Here is a 16,922-nt window from a genome sequence, read left to right on the forward strand (position 1 = left end):
CCTCGCAAGAAATAAAATGGCGCCTTCGAAATGACGCAGAAGGGATCCCGCGGCGCAAGAAAAAAATCACGGGTTCAAAATGACGAAAAACAGCCCCCGCGTACGAAATCAAAGCAAGTGCAAAAGAACAGAACTCCCGTTGGCGCAGTTTCAGTCAAATGGCCCGCCAGCACTTGGAGGGCGGAAAATTTGATTGCATATTCATCAAGACAAGAGTGAGACAGGTCGACGAAGAGCGTGTAGGGTGGTAGCAGTGAGTGGATAACGGCGGCACCACCTATTATGGCGAATCACTGCTCCGCACTTCCGACAGCCTTCACATTGAGCGGAATGGCTTTAATTTTTTTCTCTTTTCACCATGACCCCTTAGCGAGCGGCCGCCGGAAAACCCTAACAGCGCCAAACAGGGACCGGAAAAGGAGAGAGGCACAGTTTTCGTTCATTGATTTTACCATCCTTGAGCCTTAATGACACAGCAGCACCGTAAATGTTCGCGACTCGCACACGCGCTTCCAGACTGAAGGCCGTGATAAAGCATGTTTGGACTACTGTACTCACGAGTGCATGTACTCACGAGTGCAAGTATTCGCGAGTACAATACTCATGAGGACTATGTACTATGAGTACTGTGTACTTATGAGTTCTGTGTATTCATAAGTACTGTACTTATAAGTACTCATTCTAATAAGTACTGTACTCATGGGTACTCATGCTCATAAGTACTGTACTCATTAGTACTGTACTCACGAGTAATGCCCGTACGTCTGTACTCACTCGTCATTGTAGTCACTTTTTTTTATTCGGGGTGTGTACTCACTCATCATCGTACTCACTGGTGAGTTTGAGTACAAATGAGTGTACTTATGAGTGCGTACGCTGACCTAAGCACGCAAGCACATTTCATCCCTGGTGGGCCACGATAAAAGCTTCGCGTTACGTGGAGAGAAACAGAAAGCTGCATTTTAAAGTTATTTGTATATGCAATATTTGGCTGCAATGCGCTAACCCAGTTACGTTGTTGGCCACGACAGAGTCAGAAGCGCACCCTTGCGGCCTCACTCTTTAACCTTATAAAACATAGACCCCTGTAAGAGAAATACAGTACGCACTTTGGTAGAACATTTTTCTAAGCATTTTTTGCTGTTTACGCTGGCAGCCATTTCTTTTATCAGACAACAATTCCACTTTTTCACACGATGAGGCACTCGAGGTGTGAATCGAAATGGGGTTCGGTCGGCACCAGAATCCCGGGACGCTCGCCGCCGAGTCTGTACACAAAGCAGCCGCGTCGGCGGATTGCCTCGAAAGCGCGTCATCCCTATTTCATATTTGCCGCGCTTTCGAGGCGCTTTTTCAAAGAAAGTGCTACGAGTTGTGCCGCGCCTCCGCCAGATGGCGCCACGGGTCCCGTCCCGCGACCGAGAGAAGACTCAGTGAAACATCCCCCTCGCGAGGGGCACGATCAAATGCAGAGCATTGGGGGGGCGCACGACGTTAAGTAGTTTGCGTTATGTTAACGTTGTTGCACTTTTGGCAACTGCTGACGAGAGAGCGCTCGTCAGCAGTAATTTGAATGAGTCAACGATATAAGGCGCGTTCGTAGCGTCCCATTCTGTGTGGGCTTTGTAGCGCAGTGGGTAGAGCACCATGTACATTGCGTTCCGCCCGCAGGGTCGAGGGATCGAAACCGGGCGCCGGATAGTATTTTTTTTTATATATATAGTAGGGAGGGGTGCGATGCGGACTACGGACGTCAACGCGGGTGACATCGTGAGTTACTGAAATGCTCTGCATTTAGAAAGTTTTCTGGGTGGAGTGGACGCATCTCGAATATAATGGACGAAGTTTACTTCCTCCTGCAAGGGTGTCCCGGCAGGCAATAGAGCTACGGTAGGTTAGCGTTGCCGATTACTTTCGTGTGAAGAGTACACGAAGCCGATCCTCAAAAGCATAAAGTTCGGAGGACGTGGGAAAGCAAAGCTTTAAGCGGGGCACTCGTTTGAGGGAGTAGTAGTAGAATGACCAACATTTATTTCCTTCGTTAAGATAATTGAGGAGGGGGAAGGAGTGTAGGTGGTGGCCTCATTTCAGGCTGTCCTGAGCAACCCGTGAGTGGGAGTCAAGCACTGCTGTATTCGGAAGTTGAGGCGGAATTAAAAGGAAACTGCAATGAGTTTTTGGGCTGCAAAAGTAGTAAACTTTTCTAAGGTTTTTGCACGAGTGCATTTAGAAAGCAAAACTGTTTGCTGGATAACGTCGAAGAATAATTGTTTAGGTTAGAACCATTTCATGCGTGTTTGAGCATCTCAGGGGACATTAAATATACATTAAAATTAATCAAAATTGCTAAATTTGGATTACAATTCTTACATTATAGGTTCCCACTGCCAAACACAGCACAATAAACTCAGAAAGAACAAATGATGGTCTCGAAAACCACCTCATAAAGATTAAAGAATGGAATATACACCGCCCAAGCAGCGAGGCCCCAGACCACAAATAAAACTTTATCAACGTATACCACCACAATGTGGTCGCGCACTCGATGCATCTCCCAGTGTTTCAACGTCGGCCTCGCTGGCGAATTGGGTGTCATTATGCGGAAGCACGCTGGCTTATGGGTTCTTTAGGTAGAAAAAGTGCGCGTAATGGACAGAACTAGAATGATGAAGACAGGATGGGTGCAGAGTCAGACCTAACTTTACTGGAAAAAACGAACATGAATATTTACCACATCTTGCATATGCATACGAAGCAGCCAGTATTTTTCTCTTTCCTTTCTTTTAAGTGCATTATCCTGTTTAAGAATTCCTGCTCATTCGGGCACACACTAACGGAAGGCTCTCTAACACAAATTCAATTATTTTTACGAATAAAAAAGGTCGAGGGCGATTTGTTCTTGGCTTCTGCCCCGCACTTGAGTTTCGATCAAGAGCGGCTTCCATAATTTGTCTTCACAAGCAAGACAATGGTGTAGAATGTGTGAAGTTTTCATCTTTTTCATGGGCTCTCTCTCGTGTGCGTGTTCTCTCATACGCTCATTCACAGTGACCATATGGTCGACGTATACCTTCCCTCATGTGAGCGGTACAAAATATTCAACCCGACTTGCTAACGCACAAGTGGTGTAGCATGCCTCTTTTGGCAGCTGCGGTCTTGCGTGAACCTTTGAGGATCTTGGTGCACAAGCTAGCCTACCTGTGATGGGCAAGTAGGACAACGTGCAGAACAACGCACTCGTGCAGTACAACGTGCTCAAGCTAATATCCACCCCTGTCTATCTTCTAAGGAACACAGACATAGTCTTGATGTCAGCACGGCCGGATATCTGCATTAGGTTGTTTAATGCTTCAGTGCTGCACTGCATGACAGTAAGTTTCGGTTTGTTTTGTACGAAAGGGGTCACACACAAGTCGCGCTGTTTTTCACTTCTTCCGTGACATTCGGCAACAAATGAACCTATGTCATGAGTGCCGCTTCAGTACTAGGTCATCTTGCTCATTACAGCGGTATTCGACACTGTAAGTGGAAGACATTCGGAGAGTTTGCAGGTGCCTACTTTTATTGCTGAGTATGGTTATGTATGTGGCAGTGACAATATATTTGGATAGCGATTTCAGGAGACCTTGCTGCTGGGCGTGTCGGTTACGGTGCAAGAACATGAGGAGTTGCAAAAAAAAAAACGAAACACGAGGAAGAGGACACGGACAGGCACTAGACTTCCAACAGTTTATTAGCAATGACTAGCAAAGTACATTTTAACAATTTTCATTTTATTTTTTTAAAGACCCGCCGCGGTGGCTCAGTGGGTAAGGCGTTGCGCAGCTGAGCACGAGCTAGCGGGTTGGATTCCAGGCCGCGGCGACCGTTTTTCTGATGGATTCAAAAAGCAAAAATGCCCGTGTGTACGAGATTTCGGCGCATGCTAAACATCTCCAGGTAGTCAAAATTAAGCCGGAGCCCTCCACTACTGCGCGCCTCATCGCCTGCGTTGCGTCGGCGAGTTTAACCCTACAATACATCAATCAATCAATCAATCAATCAATCAATCAATCAATCAATCAATCAATCAATCAATCAATCAATCAATCAATCAATCAATCGATCGATCAATCAATCAATCAATCGATCAATCAATCAATCAATCAATCGATCGATCAATCAATCAATCGATCAATCAATCAATCGATCAATGGATCAATCAATCAATCAAGCAATCAATTTTTTAAAGAACCCTTGTCGGTTATTACATAAGGGGTGGATACATAAAAAACTGAGCACAAAACAATCCCTTCTCCTACGGTGAAAGGAGATTAGTGATACTGCTTGTGAAGGCGGAAGTACAAGTAATGGCAGGAATGTCGCCTGGAAGCCCTTTCCAGGCAGCTGCTGTGCGAGGAAAAAACAATATCTGAACATGTGCAGTAGACGTGCCGATACGCGTCTACGAAATATTATTTATCAAGAAACCACCAACCGTTAAACAATATCAATGAAGTTTCACTAATCCTTGAATCTTATGCGATGTGCTTCGAACAGTTCTCCGGCCCTCTCATTTTTGCGTTTTCCTGGTGTCTTTGTTTTTGAAAATCGTGGCTCACACTTTCACCATTATTTGCAATGCGTGCGGTCAAATGTGTGTCATTATTGCAGTTTAAATTTTGCGCACATTCCCTCAGGCGGTTGTTCACTTTTCCCGCTTACAATATATAGGATTTCATAAACCACTCCAACTTCGCAATCAACGAACGGCTTGTCATATCTTTTTTTCAGTTGGAAGTATAGCGCCTGTGCTGTCATCGTTCTCGTGTGCCGTTTTCTTTGCGCTACTCATCATGTCCTCAGCTCTCAAACGTGTACTAAGCGTCGTCATTATCTCTCATGCCCGCTATGTACTTATGTGCGGGGTCCTCAGGATGAGTGAGGTCTCCAATAAGCTGGGATCAACGCTCTTTTTCACTGAAGAAACGATAAGCGTTGTGAGGGGCGGATGAGTGCCTTTTTGGGCTTAACATTACCATGACGGCTCCGGTGAACCTTTGCCCCCCTCGCTAAGTAATGTGTGGCTCGCCTGCCACCATGCATTACATTCTTACCAGTATCTACTAAAGAGAAATAACCCTGAATTTATCGTGAATCATGATTACGCTACTTGCCATGAAAGTCGACCACATTCTGAAAAATCCTCGCCAACAGCCTTCGATAACAGTCTTCCCTTCCCCTGGCCCGTTTCGAAGCCTAAGCTGGGCCGAATTTTAAAACCTTCCTTACCTTACCCCATTTCCTCACCTTACTGAAGGAACCTTTCATGCTCCCTTACCATCAGCCGACCTAGCACCGCTGATCCTCATTTTTAAAGCCTCCCTCAACCTCCCTTACCAAAGGGCGCTGTTACTCCCGTCAAGGAAGCCATTCGCGCATATGGGTGCGAGGGCAAGCGCAATTTGTTCTTAAAATGTGCCTTTATGAGCCGTGATAGGCATGCCATTCGTCGTGTACAAGTTATTCCGGCATATATATTTATTGTTTGCTTATTGCGCAGTTCTTAAAACAAGTTGTACCGGTCGGTTTGGTGGTGAGTCAAATCTAGTTGGTCAAACAAGTTGGTGATGAGTCAAATCTTGTCGGGCAACAGTCTCGCGTTGATTTTTGTCAGCATCGCATTTAGCGTCGAAACGTGCGAGTCAACGTTTTATGCGAGCGCAGCGCCAGTATAACCATGCCCGAGAAAGTGGATTACACTGAAGAAAAAAAAAGAACTGGTGCGAAAATAAAAAAAATGGTAGAGTGCAAGAAGATCAACGCCGCGTCGCTGCAAGCGAAACCTAAAGTGTGGAAGCGGCTTTGCGACGAATACAACAGCATGCCCCACATGCGCCCGCGGAATGTAAAACAACTCCGCGTCATTAGCGTTTCCTCTTCCATGCGTTTAACAGCCGCACGTACTTTGGGAGCAGGCGCAAGCACACCGCCTACGTAACTTCCCAGAGCAAATTGCTGGCCGTGGGCTGCGAAACGTTGACGAGGTTGCCGACCACCGTCGACCGTCAAAAGAAGTTCCACATGCGAGAAAGTAGGTGTAAGTGCGGTGAAAAATTGTGCTAGGGATCGTTATCAGCGCTTATTAAAAGCGCCGATCGGATATCTGCCGCGAACCATACGCTGACCGGCCGCGGAGGTTCGCATGGTCCGACCGGTCATCGCGGCGCGCGGTGCGCCGAACGGCCGACACATGACGCTACCTGCGCGGAAGCATCGAAACCGTAAACGGCAGATGTCTTAGTCACCGATCGCTCAAACGGCAGTTATAGCTGAAATAAACTTCCACATGCGAGAAAGGGGATGATAGTGGGGTGAATAGTTGCGTTAGGGATTGTCATTCGCAGTTGCAAAGATAGCGGCGATCAAATATTCGCCACGATGCGAAGCCTAAAGTTCCCAACACGGGAACCGACCCGAGCAACGCAAGCCGGTTGTAGGCTGTAGGGAACTCGCTGCACGCAAGCGCGTTGCGTTTGGGTTCCCCTAACTTCTTACGGGCTGCCAACGCCGGCTTCCCCTATAATAACAAATTACACCATCTTCCCGAGGGGAACAATGGGGTGGTGCGGAGAGAGTACTGCTGCTCGCTCAGGTACTGCTGCTCGACGTTGTCTTTTCGAAGCGGCTTCTCGTTGTCGTAGTTCAGGTTCCGCTGCTCCACGTTCACGAACCGCCGCTGCTTCACGTTGTCGTAGTTCAGCATCCGCCGCTCGACGTTCAGGAACCAACGCTGCTTCACGTGCTCGAAGTTCAGGTACTGCTGCTCGACGTTGTCGTTTCGAAGCGGCTTCTCGTTGTCGTAGTTCAGGGTGTGCCGCTTGCTTCAAACGTTTACGTTTAGCGTCGCGTGCCCTTCGCTTCGCAGCTTTGTCTTGATTGGAAGTAACGTCGTTGTGTGCGTTTGTGCTGATGCTAGTATGAGGTTGCGTCAGCCCACTCGCAGACGGGGCGGTTGCTTCCATCACACTGCATCTGAAGTCAACGGAGTCAAGCGGAGTCAACTGACGTCAACCGACGCAAGCGCTACACTGACGCGCGCAGCGCGCTACCACTGCTTATATTCACACTTGAAGGAGAGGAGACTAGAGGAGGAGAGATGCGCAAGCGCCGAGCATGCGCGGTGTGAGTAGAAGCGAACGCACGCGAAGCGCACGCAGCTGGTAGAGAGAGAGAGAGAGAGAGACAGAGATAGAGAGAGAGAGCGAGAGAGAGAGAGAGACAGAGATAGAGAGAGAGAGAGAGAGAGAGAGAGAGAGAGAGAGAGAGAGAGAGAGAGAGAGAGAGCGGAGTGAGGAACGCGCAGCTGTTGGAGAGAGGGAAGGATGAGAGTTGCGCATGCCCAGTGTGAGTGCGTACACGGACGACGCCGACGCCGATGCGGGACAGGCCACCGCTATAAGATGCTCCGCATCTAAAACTGCCTAGTAACCTGAGCAGCGGTGGAAGTGGGACTCCCCTTCTGTCGGAGTCCCTCCAGCATTTTCATCACTGCTGTCTTGGAGAACCGGTACCGGAATGCAAACTCGTCGTCACAGTACAGCTCCATGGGGTTGAGGCGGTCTCGCGGCTGCCTGATTGTGAGCGACGGGTATCTGTATAGGTCGCCGCACATGAAGCCGTCTACCCTCAGGCAAAACTGGGCAGAGTCCGCCCAGCTGTCGCACGGAGCAATAAACTCGAATAGCGGTCGCGTTCCTCGCTCACCGCCGGACGAAGCTCCCAGCGTTCTGTGCGGCCTAATTAGGCGTGTGCAAAGTGCTGCAGAGAAGTGTGCGTTCAGTTGAAAGAGCAGAATAAGGCCGCACCAAGGTAACACGTGAGGTACCTTGCAGTAAGGAGATATCAAGGAAGCGTTTCGTAAGGACGCCTCAGTAGGGAACGTTCCAAAATTGAACTAAGGCCTCCTTACGAGTTCTAAGGCGACCTTGGTAAGGTAAGGAAGGTTAAGCATCTTGATAATCACGCGATCACGCTTTCACCTGCTCTACAAAGGCAGATGTTTTGTGCATAAAAAGACGGCCAATTGACGGCTGCGCCTTGTTGTGTACGCCGTGGTTGCTCGTCCGCGCTGCACGCTGACAGATGTGAGCTAATTTGAAACCTCCCAGATGAACTTTTCCGTAATCCCTCCTTAATGAAAGATTTTAAAATGGACAATCCTTGAACGAACGGTGCCTAAATGAATGATCACGCAGAACCATTTCTAGCTGTGGCCTATAAAACGCCCGCAACACAGTGGCGATGAGTTTCGCTCGGGGACACAGTAGGGCCAGGGGTTAGTGACCTGCACTGCAATTCATAAAGTTTTCTTCTAACATTTAGAAAGTTTAGGAATGTTTCCACGGTTTTCTTTTTAACACTTACGGCACCACCAGATGCAAAAGCTCAGGCACTACTTCAGCATGCATTCGACAGATGACAGGCTAGTCAACTTACTCTTGCTTGCCCCTCTGGAGTGGGGGACAACCGCGGTTTCGTTTTTGATAAGGAGCCTATGGGTTGTTTCGCAGCTGGTGCGCATTGAGTAACCCTGCTTTTAAGTGCGGCTAAAAGTGTGAGCACTTGACTCTCAGCGCATTCTGACGGCGACGACGCGCTTTTATCCGTTCGCAGGAGCAGGCCAGGTCGAATGCGAGGAGGCGGGCCCGGTGTACAACGGCGGCGGCCGCGCGGAGCCTCTCACGCAGCAGGCGCACACGTCTCTTCCCACGGTCACCGTGCGCGGGTTCCTCAACTTCCGCACCACGGTCGACGGCACCGTGATCGTCTTCACGCCGGCATCGGAGGGCAAAGGGACAGCCACCAGCGCCAGCACGAGCACGAGCAGCGCACGCGTCCGGCCATCGGCGACCAAGGCGCCCTTACCGCAGGTAAGTGTTGTAAGCGCGGAGGTCTTGTTGGTCAGCCTTTTCGTCCGTCTGCTGGATGTCGTGCGTCACGCAGGGGTAGAAACAGGTTCCCAGACCAACGGATAGAGCGCGCGGTGTCCTCGTAGAGGTGGGTTCGTGGGGGGTAGCCTCCGCTGCTTACGTCTATCTGCCGATTTCTTTGCGCGAACCATAAAATTTGCGGGACGAAGGCGCTGCCGTTCTAAGGCGAGCGTCTGTTGACATCGGAGGCGACACAAGAGAAGCGCAGGTCCGCTGTTTCAGCAGACTTTAGGCTGTGTAGACCTGGGTTTAATTTTTGTTATAGTGAAGCTGTGCATGTCTCGGTAACCACGGAACCTTTGTGCAGGACAACAGCCAGCGCGAATGGAAAACATTTCACAGAAGTTCAAGCTAACGAACAGTACTCCGATGTGGACGCCCACCTTCTACATGCATGGCAAGCGCGATATGGGCTCGTCAAAGTACTTGAAATACAAGATACCGAATAAAACCCTCAAGCTGAGGATTGGCCGTGTATCCATAGAAGCACATGATTATGCAGAGATGCTTACGCGTACAAACTGGCATAACCTGTACGAAAAATTTAACGGCAACTTTAGCATAAAATGTACGTGGCACTTTTGCACACTTTTACGCAGCCTCATACAACCAAACCAGTCAACGATATACAAAGCTAAAGACATAACTCGCTGGCTACAAAGGCAGGCTGAACAAAGATCAGGGGCAGAGACTGGAGGAACTAACCAGCATGTACCCCCCTCCCAAAGAAGATTCGGAATATCGACTGTATGCAGGAAACCCAAATAAGCTTCAATGCTTGAACGGACCCATCGCCACCGAGAAAATGCAGGCTGCTTTGGAGGGCTCGAAGCGCAACACAGCACCGGGACCGGATATAACTCTGTACAAGCTCATCAGAAATCTGTCAGATGAGGAGTACGCCCGCCATGCAGCCTTCATGATATCTGGGAGCAAGGAGATATAAGGCGGTTCGGTCATACTCAGGCCTAAACCAGAAAAGAAACTCGATCTGCGCAATGAAGGCCCATATCACTATTATCTGCAAGCTCACAGAAAAGATCATTCTAATCAAAGTGACCAAGTACCTCGAGGACACGAACGCGTTTCCGAACACACTCACTGGCTACAGAGGGAGGATCTTGGTACAGGAGTGTTTTTTCCAACTCAAGGAAGATATATTTCATGAACTCGGCACTCTTTAAATCTGAGCTGTTCTGTCCTTAGACGTCTCGAAGGCCGACTGACAAGACCCAAAGATATACAACTATGCGGGAAGCTTTCTCGGTGACCGGAAGACTACTCTTACGCTGGGACAACTGGAATACTTTGCAAATTCAAATGTGGCATGCCTCAGGGTTCCTAAATAACCTACCTTATTTCCATTATCGCGATGAAGAACCTACCATCTTAACTAAACAGCATCGGTGATGTCAAACCTGCAATATATGCCGATGATACCACCGTGTGGACAACGAGAGGATCCCCAGCACAAGTGATTCGGTAATCGGCCGTAGTGGTGCAGTGCTATGCAAGTACCGTTGGATTCCACCAAAATGAACACATACCAACTAGCCCAACTTTCCGTTCTTCTGCCGTTGGCCTTGCCTGCTATTCTAAAAAAATCAGGGCATCTTTTTACAGCGGGACTGTTTAAGCTTGAGGTGCAGGTGCGTCCGGCGTCGCTCTAAGATGGGGCAGCAAAGTGGAGAGGGGGAACATGTTGTGCCAACCAGTGTGAGGGGAAGTGGCGAGGAAGCCAGGAACCGATGAGCAGGTGTGTGGACTGCGGGTCACGGAGCAGATGGTCTGGTGGGGAGGCCCCCGTTGGGGATTGGCTACGCCTAGTGATGACGTAAGCTCTGACGGGCAGGTGTTCTCCTCGTTGAGAGAGACGGTGTGCGCTTGGCGGCATCAGTGTCCTATCTACCGATAACATGGGCCCACCTAAAAAGCCACGTTAAAGCTAGGGAAGACCACGGGCAGATCTGTTTCCTCAATCTTCACATCCCAGTTGCGAAGGTGGCGAAATTTTATAACTAAACAGAACAGCAACAAGTTGAACTAAAGGTGCACCTGCAAAGCAGAGAATCATACCCCATCGCCCAGTCATCAAAGTACGGGAATTAACTCTACAAAGATTCAGTCTTCAACTCTTTTATTTTGCCCAGTTTGAGCCGGTAGGAAAGCGGAAAAAAAGCTTCGTGCGCAGGGTCCCCAAACTTTAGAGTGCAAGGCGTCAGCAGCACGGGCAAGTGACAATACAGGCATAATTGCTGAAGTGCAAATACAAAAGTGACACGCATGCATAACAAGCATAGATATCAAAACCCTAAATTAGAGTGTACGAACAAAAAAAACAATAGCCACAAACACCAGAGCACAAAAGCCTTTTTCGTGGAAGGGAAAAGAAACAAAAAACAATGAAGAAAGTACCAATAGAGAAGCGAACCAATCGGAAATCTCCCAAATTGTTTCACAAAGTAGGCACAGTGGCTAGCAATTCAGCCACGATATATCAACGAGCACACTGGGGCCCTAACTCGAAATAAACAAATGCGTATCAAAGTAGCGAACGTTATACAGATCGCAAACAACTTAAACCCACGGGACATTCAGTGATGCTCTCGAAACGGTTGAAGCCTTAAAAAATACGTACACACGCTGCAGCTTTGCCCAAGAATAATTTAAGAAAGCGATTTGAGGCAGCTCTGAACTATTTACGGTGGTTAAACCGATCTCCATCAAACACAGCGTGTTATATGCTGGGTGATGTATTTGATAGTGTCTGCGTACTATACGTTGTACGGCGCGTAGGGATGCTCCAGGGCTCATTTCGTCTGCTAAGGTAGACATGATGGCCTACAAGGAGAGGCACTAAATCTTTTAATTTTGAGATGTTTTCTCGGTTTCCTTTTTATACCTTTTAACTATCTTAGGATTATACAAATACGACATTCTTACACACCCGAATTTGGAATATTCCTCAGCTGTGCGATCCAGGTAGCGTTGCATATTTAAAGCAAAGCCCTCTTTGCCCCAAGGCAAATGTGTCGCTTGTTTAAAGCAGTGGTAGTACCTCACACCAAGTGGGCGTAATTCAAGGGCGACACAAAAAAGAGGGACTATGCAACAGAAGCTCAGTTTCTTTGGTTTGTAGCAAGTAACGATAACGGCCTAATATCCCTGCAATTTGAGCGAGTGTATTCCTAACTGCCTCAACATGATAATCCCAACTCATTTAGCTACTGAATGTGGCCCCTAACAGTTTACTTCTTTCTACGAACTTTATGTGGTCCCTAGCAAATCTAAGTCCTTCCGGTACAATTACCGCTTTATTTAGAGTGAAACAACATCGCAGTTGTTACGTTTACGTTTGCTTTTACAGATTTATTTATCTATTTATTTATTTATTTATTTATTTATTTATTTATTTGAACTAAAAGGCCCCCGGAGAGATATTACATCAGCGGTGCGCGAACACATCAGCGCCATGGCAACAAACTGAATGACGGCGATTAATCAAGGAAAGCATTTTGAATGGAAGTATTGAAGTCTGTACTACTGGTAATAGTGACAATGTTGGCTGGAAGGCTGTTACATTCATGCGCAGTAATTATAAAGAAGGAACGTTGAAGCGTTTTGATCAGGGTACGGGGCACATACATGGCATTGGGGTGAGAATGGCGGATATACCATGCGCTGTAACTGTGATGTTAATATTGCGGAGAAACGGTAAAAGAATCGGTGGTAAAGGCAGAGACGAGATATGTGGCGGCGGGATTCCAATGATGGCAGGTGGAACTGACGTTTGAATGCTGAATGCTGGAACAGAAAGAGTATACTGATAGAATAAAACGCGCATCACGATTTGAATGGATTCGATGGAGTGCGTAAGGTTAGCTTGATGTGGGTCAAAGACAGCACTGGCGTACTCTAATTTAGGAAAGACAAATGTTTTGTACGCTAATAATTGAATCGCAGCCTGAGCGGATGACATTTCTGAAAAAGAAGCCGAGGGCACGTTTCGCAGAATTTGTAACGTAGTTGATGGGATGGGTCCGAGTTAGAGTTAATTGGATATGATATTTCTCAAGCACTTGATTGAGTCAGGGGCAGCTATTGCGGCGGCATTACAGACCTATGTGGATTTTATGTAATTGCGACTCCGGTTGAATGGAACTAATGAGGACTTGCGCTTGCGTAAACGGCTAATTTTATTAGCCGTTTACGGCACCATTCATGGATATAAAAGTCTTGTTGAAGCATAGTGGTATCGTCTGAGGTTAGTATGGGACGGCAAATTACGCAATCATCTGCGAAAAGGCGGGTAAGAGATGAGGAAGTCAGCGGCAGATCATTAATGTAATTAAAAAATAGTAACGGTACCAGGACTGTTCCCTGGGGAATGCCAGACACTACAGAAGATAAGCAGGAAGTGTGCAAATTTACCTGAACAAACTGTTTGCGATGAGTTAACAAATTCTGTATCCAAGTAAAAACATCCGGGTGTAGGTCTAAACGGGAAAGCTTGGGTAAAAGCCAGGCGTGAGGTAATCCATCAAAAGCCTTCTCGAAGTCCAAGAACAGTGCATCAGCAGGAACGTTTTTGTCTAGATAAGTATGCAGACCGTGAATAAATAGGGCAAGCTGGGTGTAACAAGATAAATTTTTACGAAAACCGTGCTGATTTGGATGGAAGAAGCTCGCAGATTATAGAAAAGAAACTATAATCGAGTACACCACCTGTTCCGTGATTTTAGAAGATACGCTGGGAATAGAAATGTGGCCATAATTGTTAGGTTACTGCGGGTAGCTTTTCTTGAAGAAGTACTGACTGGAAATTTCAAAGCTTGGATAACTATGTGAAAGGCTTCCTTTGTATATGGAGATATCTTCCATCTGGTTTAAAGAGTAACCGTTCAGTATAAGCTGAATAAATTTGAGGCGCTAAACAACGGGAACCACAAGAAACGCGTAGACACAGACAAGGCGCCACTTCCAACTAAACTTTATTAGTGAAAAACCCTGGATTAAATACACTGTTTTGACGTCATGCAAAAACGTTACACCAAAAACGTGTGCCAACCAACACGTGTCCATCTAAAAACTGGAGTTCTTTGAATGATAATGTGACCGATGGTGTACTGATGCACTTATCTCCCACCTTGTGAATGAAGTACGCCTCCACAATTTCTCTTTCTTGCCTATCTCTCAGAATAATTGTGGAGAAATTGTGGAGGTGTACTTCATTCACAAGGCGGGAGATACGTGCATCAGTACACCATCGGTTACATTATCATTCAAAGAACTCCAGTTTTTAGATGGACACGTGTAGGTTGGCACACGTTGTTGGTGTGACGTTTTTGCATGACGTCAAAACAGTGTATTTAATCCAGGGTTTTTCACTAATAAAGTTCAGTTGGAAGTGGCGCCTTGACTGTGTCTCCGTGTTTCTTGTGGTCCCAGTTGTTTAGCGCCTCAAATTTATTCAGTATGTTCAACCAACTAGCCCTGATCAAGCTTTTGTTACTTAACGTTCAGTATAAGATATTTTAAATCCCTTTTATTCTTTGCGCGCACACGAAAGCTCAGAACGGATTCGCACTCGCTATCGGCATCAGCATGACGCCATCTGCTCCTCCCGGCCCCAAACTGCCGACGTGAGGGCTCCAATGGCATGCCATCGCGCTGGCTGTGGTTGACGCGCGCTGTTCCGCCGTGTGCAAACGTCATGGTTTTGGGACTCGCGTCATGCTATCCGGCGCGTGAAAATTGTGGCGCCTAGTGTCACTAGATAAGGTTACAGAGTAACCGCACTCGCTTCTCCTATTTTTCGTGCCTCTGCCGTAAACATAAGTCAGTTCGCATTACGTGACACTTGTTTTCACTGCGACGGTTCATGGGTGCCGCCATTTTGTTGTTTATGCGGTTTCAGTGGGTCAACTGTGGCAGCATCAGCCTGTCCCCTCTGCTCTGCCGCTACGTGCGACTGGCATCGTTCTGTACGCGCCTAATCTGAGCGCCTAATATTGAGGAAACCCTGTCGACTTAGCTTTGCTCACCCTGTATAATATACATGATTTACATCAGCTTGCATGACATGTTTTGCGCACTTTGAAATCGTTACAATATAATTGTATATAAATTTAAAAATGGGGGCCTAGGATGCTGAATTGGGGAGCACCTGACGTTGTCTTTTGACGATAACTTCGATTGACTGATTGCAACGTTATATGAACGATACGACCGGGATGAACAAAGAAGTGAGTTAGCTACCTCGGAAACCATATGAGCTAAGTTCATTCAGTTGGCGATCGAGCGAAGTCTAAAATTAAACACCCAAAAGAAGGCTTTTTCTCTTCGAAAGAATGTAAAACGTTCTTCTTTAGAGCGCGAGTATTGTCATCTGTGTAGATTTATGTTTTGCAAAACCAAACTGTGTATCAGAGTTTATATTCTGTTTTCGGCAGAAACTAGGCATTCAATGTGTTCTAGACATTCAATGTGAGACTAAACATTTGATGTGAAGCTAGGCATTCAATATCTTCTGATGTCCCCTTGGAAAGACATGCAATGCAGAGACTGGCCTGTAATTAGACAGACAGTGTCTGTCACCTGTCTTAAAAAGAGCAAATACTTTGAGTGTCTGCACAAGATGCGGAAATAGTCCACATTCAACGCAAAAGTTGAAAATGATAGCTAGCGCCGGGTTGTCGATGTCTACCACGTATTTTATTGGCCTCATCTGAAGATCATGCAAGCCAAAATATCTTCTATTTTTAAAGTTCATAAAAATTGTAACTACCTCGGAGTTCATAGCAGGATTTAAAAACAATAATCTTGTCATTATGAAACAAACTAGGGCGATCCGGGTATGTTTTTGTGCTAGGAGGAAAACAATATCGTTGAAAGGATTGCAAAGAATTACACATCAAAGTTATCTGGTTAAGATCATCTCCAATTAAGCTAAGTAAATCATAAAGTCCGCAAAATCTCGGATGATGGAAATCGGGTGAACACATGTGCCGAAGAATTACGAAAAGGCACAGACGTCTCCGAGAAGCTGATTTCTTTCGCCTTAACGCAGCTCTTGTAACTTTCACAATACTTTATAATTTTCCATACAAAATCTTTAATAAATCTCAGCTGAAAAACAGTTGTGTGGTTTTAAGGCCCACATATTTGCACTAGAGGTGCCCACCTATACCTCCACAAAGGCAGTGACACTGGCACGACAAATACCTTGGAGGAACTGCTTAACGCGCGAAATGAATGAGCTGCAGCGACTGCGAAGCACGACGTAGGGCATAAGCGTCTTTCGCCATCTAGGATACAAAACTGGCTAGTATGAGGGATGCACGCATGAGTAACTGGAGCTTAACGTACGGGGTTAAATCTGCACTTATCCTCTACCCCGTAACATGCATCCGCAGAGGAACATAGACCAACCCTTAGCATAAAGGGCATCCTGAAGCAGGTCAACAAAACAGCCGCAAACGGAACTCTACCACACGGACGCCAGCGCCAAAATGGGACGCTGGTCACCGCTGTTGTAGGGCGAAACCATGAACTCATCACAGCAGGCACATAACTTTACGTCAACGCAACTGCCGACATGGAGACATGCGCAGTAGCGCATGCTGTCGAGCACACTTGCAATTCTACGCCACATAACGGTGCAGTCTAAATCTGCAACGATTCACAGGCTGCATGCCGACAACTTCTCTGTAACCACATACCCAGAAATACCGTGAACATAGTCAACAAAGTCATCGCTACATGTCAAAAATGCTACAAGATGGCTTGGGTTCTGAGAACGAAGACGTTCTAGAAGATGAAAAGGCGTACGCACTCGCACAATTGACGAACCACCGTGCGCTTGAGCATGCACTGCTGCGCTTAGGGCACGTGAGATGCAACAAGGAAATCAAGAACCAGTTGACACCAGAGATATGCGGCAAACAGCCC

General features: G+C 47.0%; 1 protein-coding gene across 1 annotated transcript in view; it reads left to right on the top strand.

Annotated features, from left to right (window-relative positions):
• Positions 1 to 16,922, top strand: part of LOC144176031 (uncharacterized) — a 239,167-nt gene that overhangs the window by 164,702 nt on the left and 57,543 nt on the right. The window contains exon 2 of the mRNA XM_077705137.1: positions 8,656 to 8,912. Within this exon, the coding sequence (XP_077561263.1) occupies positions 8,656 to 8,912 (257 nt within the window). The remainder of the gene's footprint in view (positions 1 to 8,655; positions 8,913 to 16,922) is intronic.

Source organism: Haemaphysalis longicornis, unplaced genomic scaffold (genome assembly GCF_048455015.1).
Source record: "Haemaphysalis longicornis isolate Haplotype H1 unplaced genomic scaffold, Haemaphysalis longicornis Haplotype H1 scaffold_3, whole genome shotgun sequence".
Lineage (NCBI taxonomy): Eukaryota > Metazoa > Arthropoda > Arachnida > Ixodida > Ixodidae > Haemaphysalis > Haemaphysalis longicornis.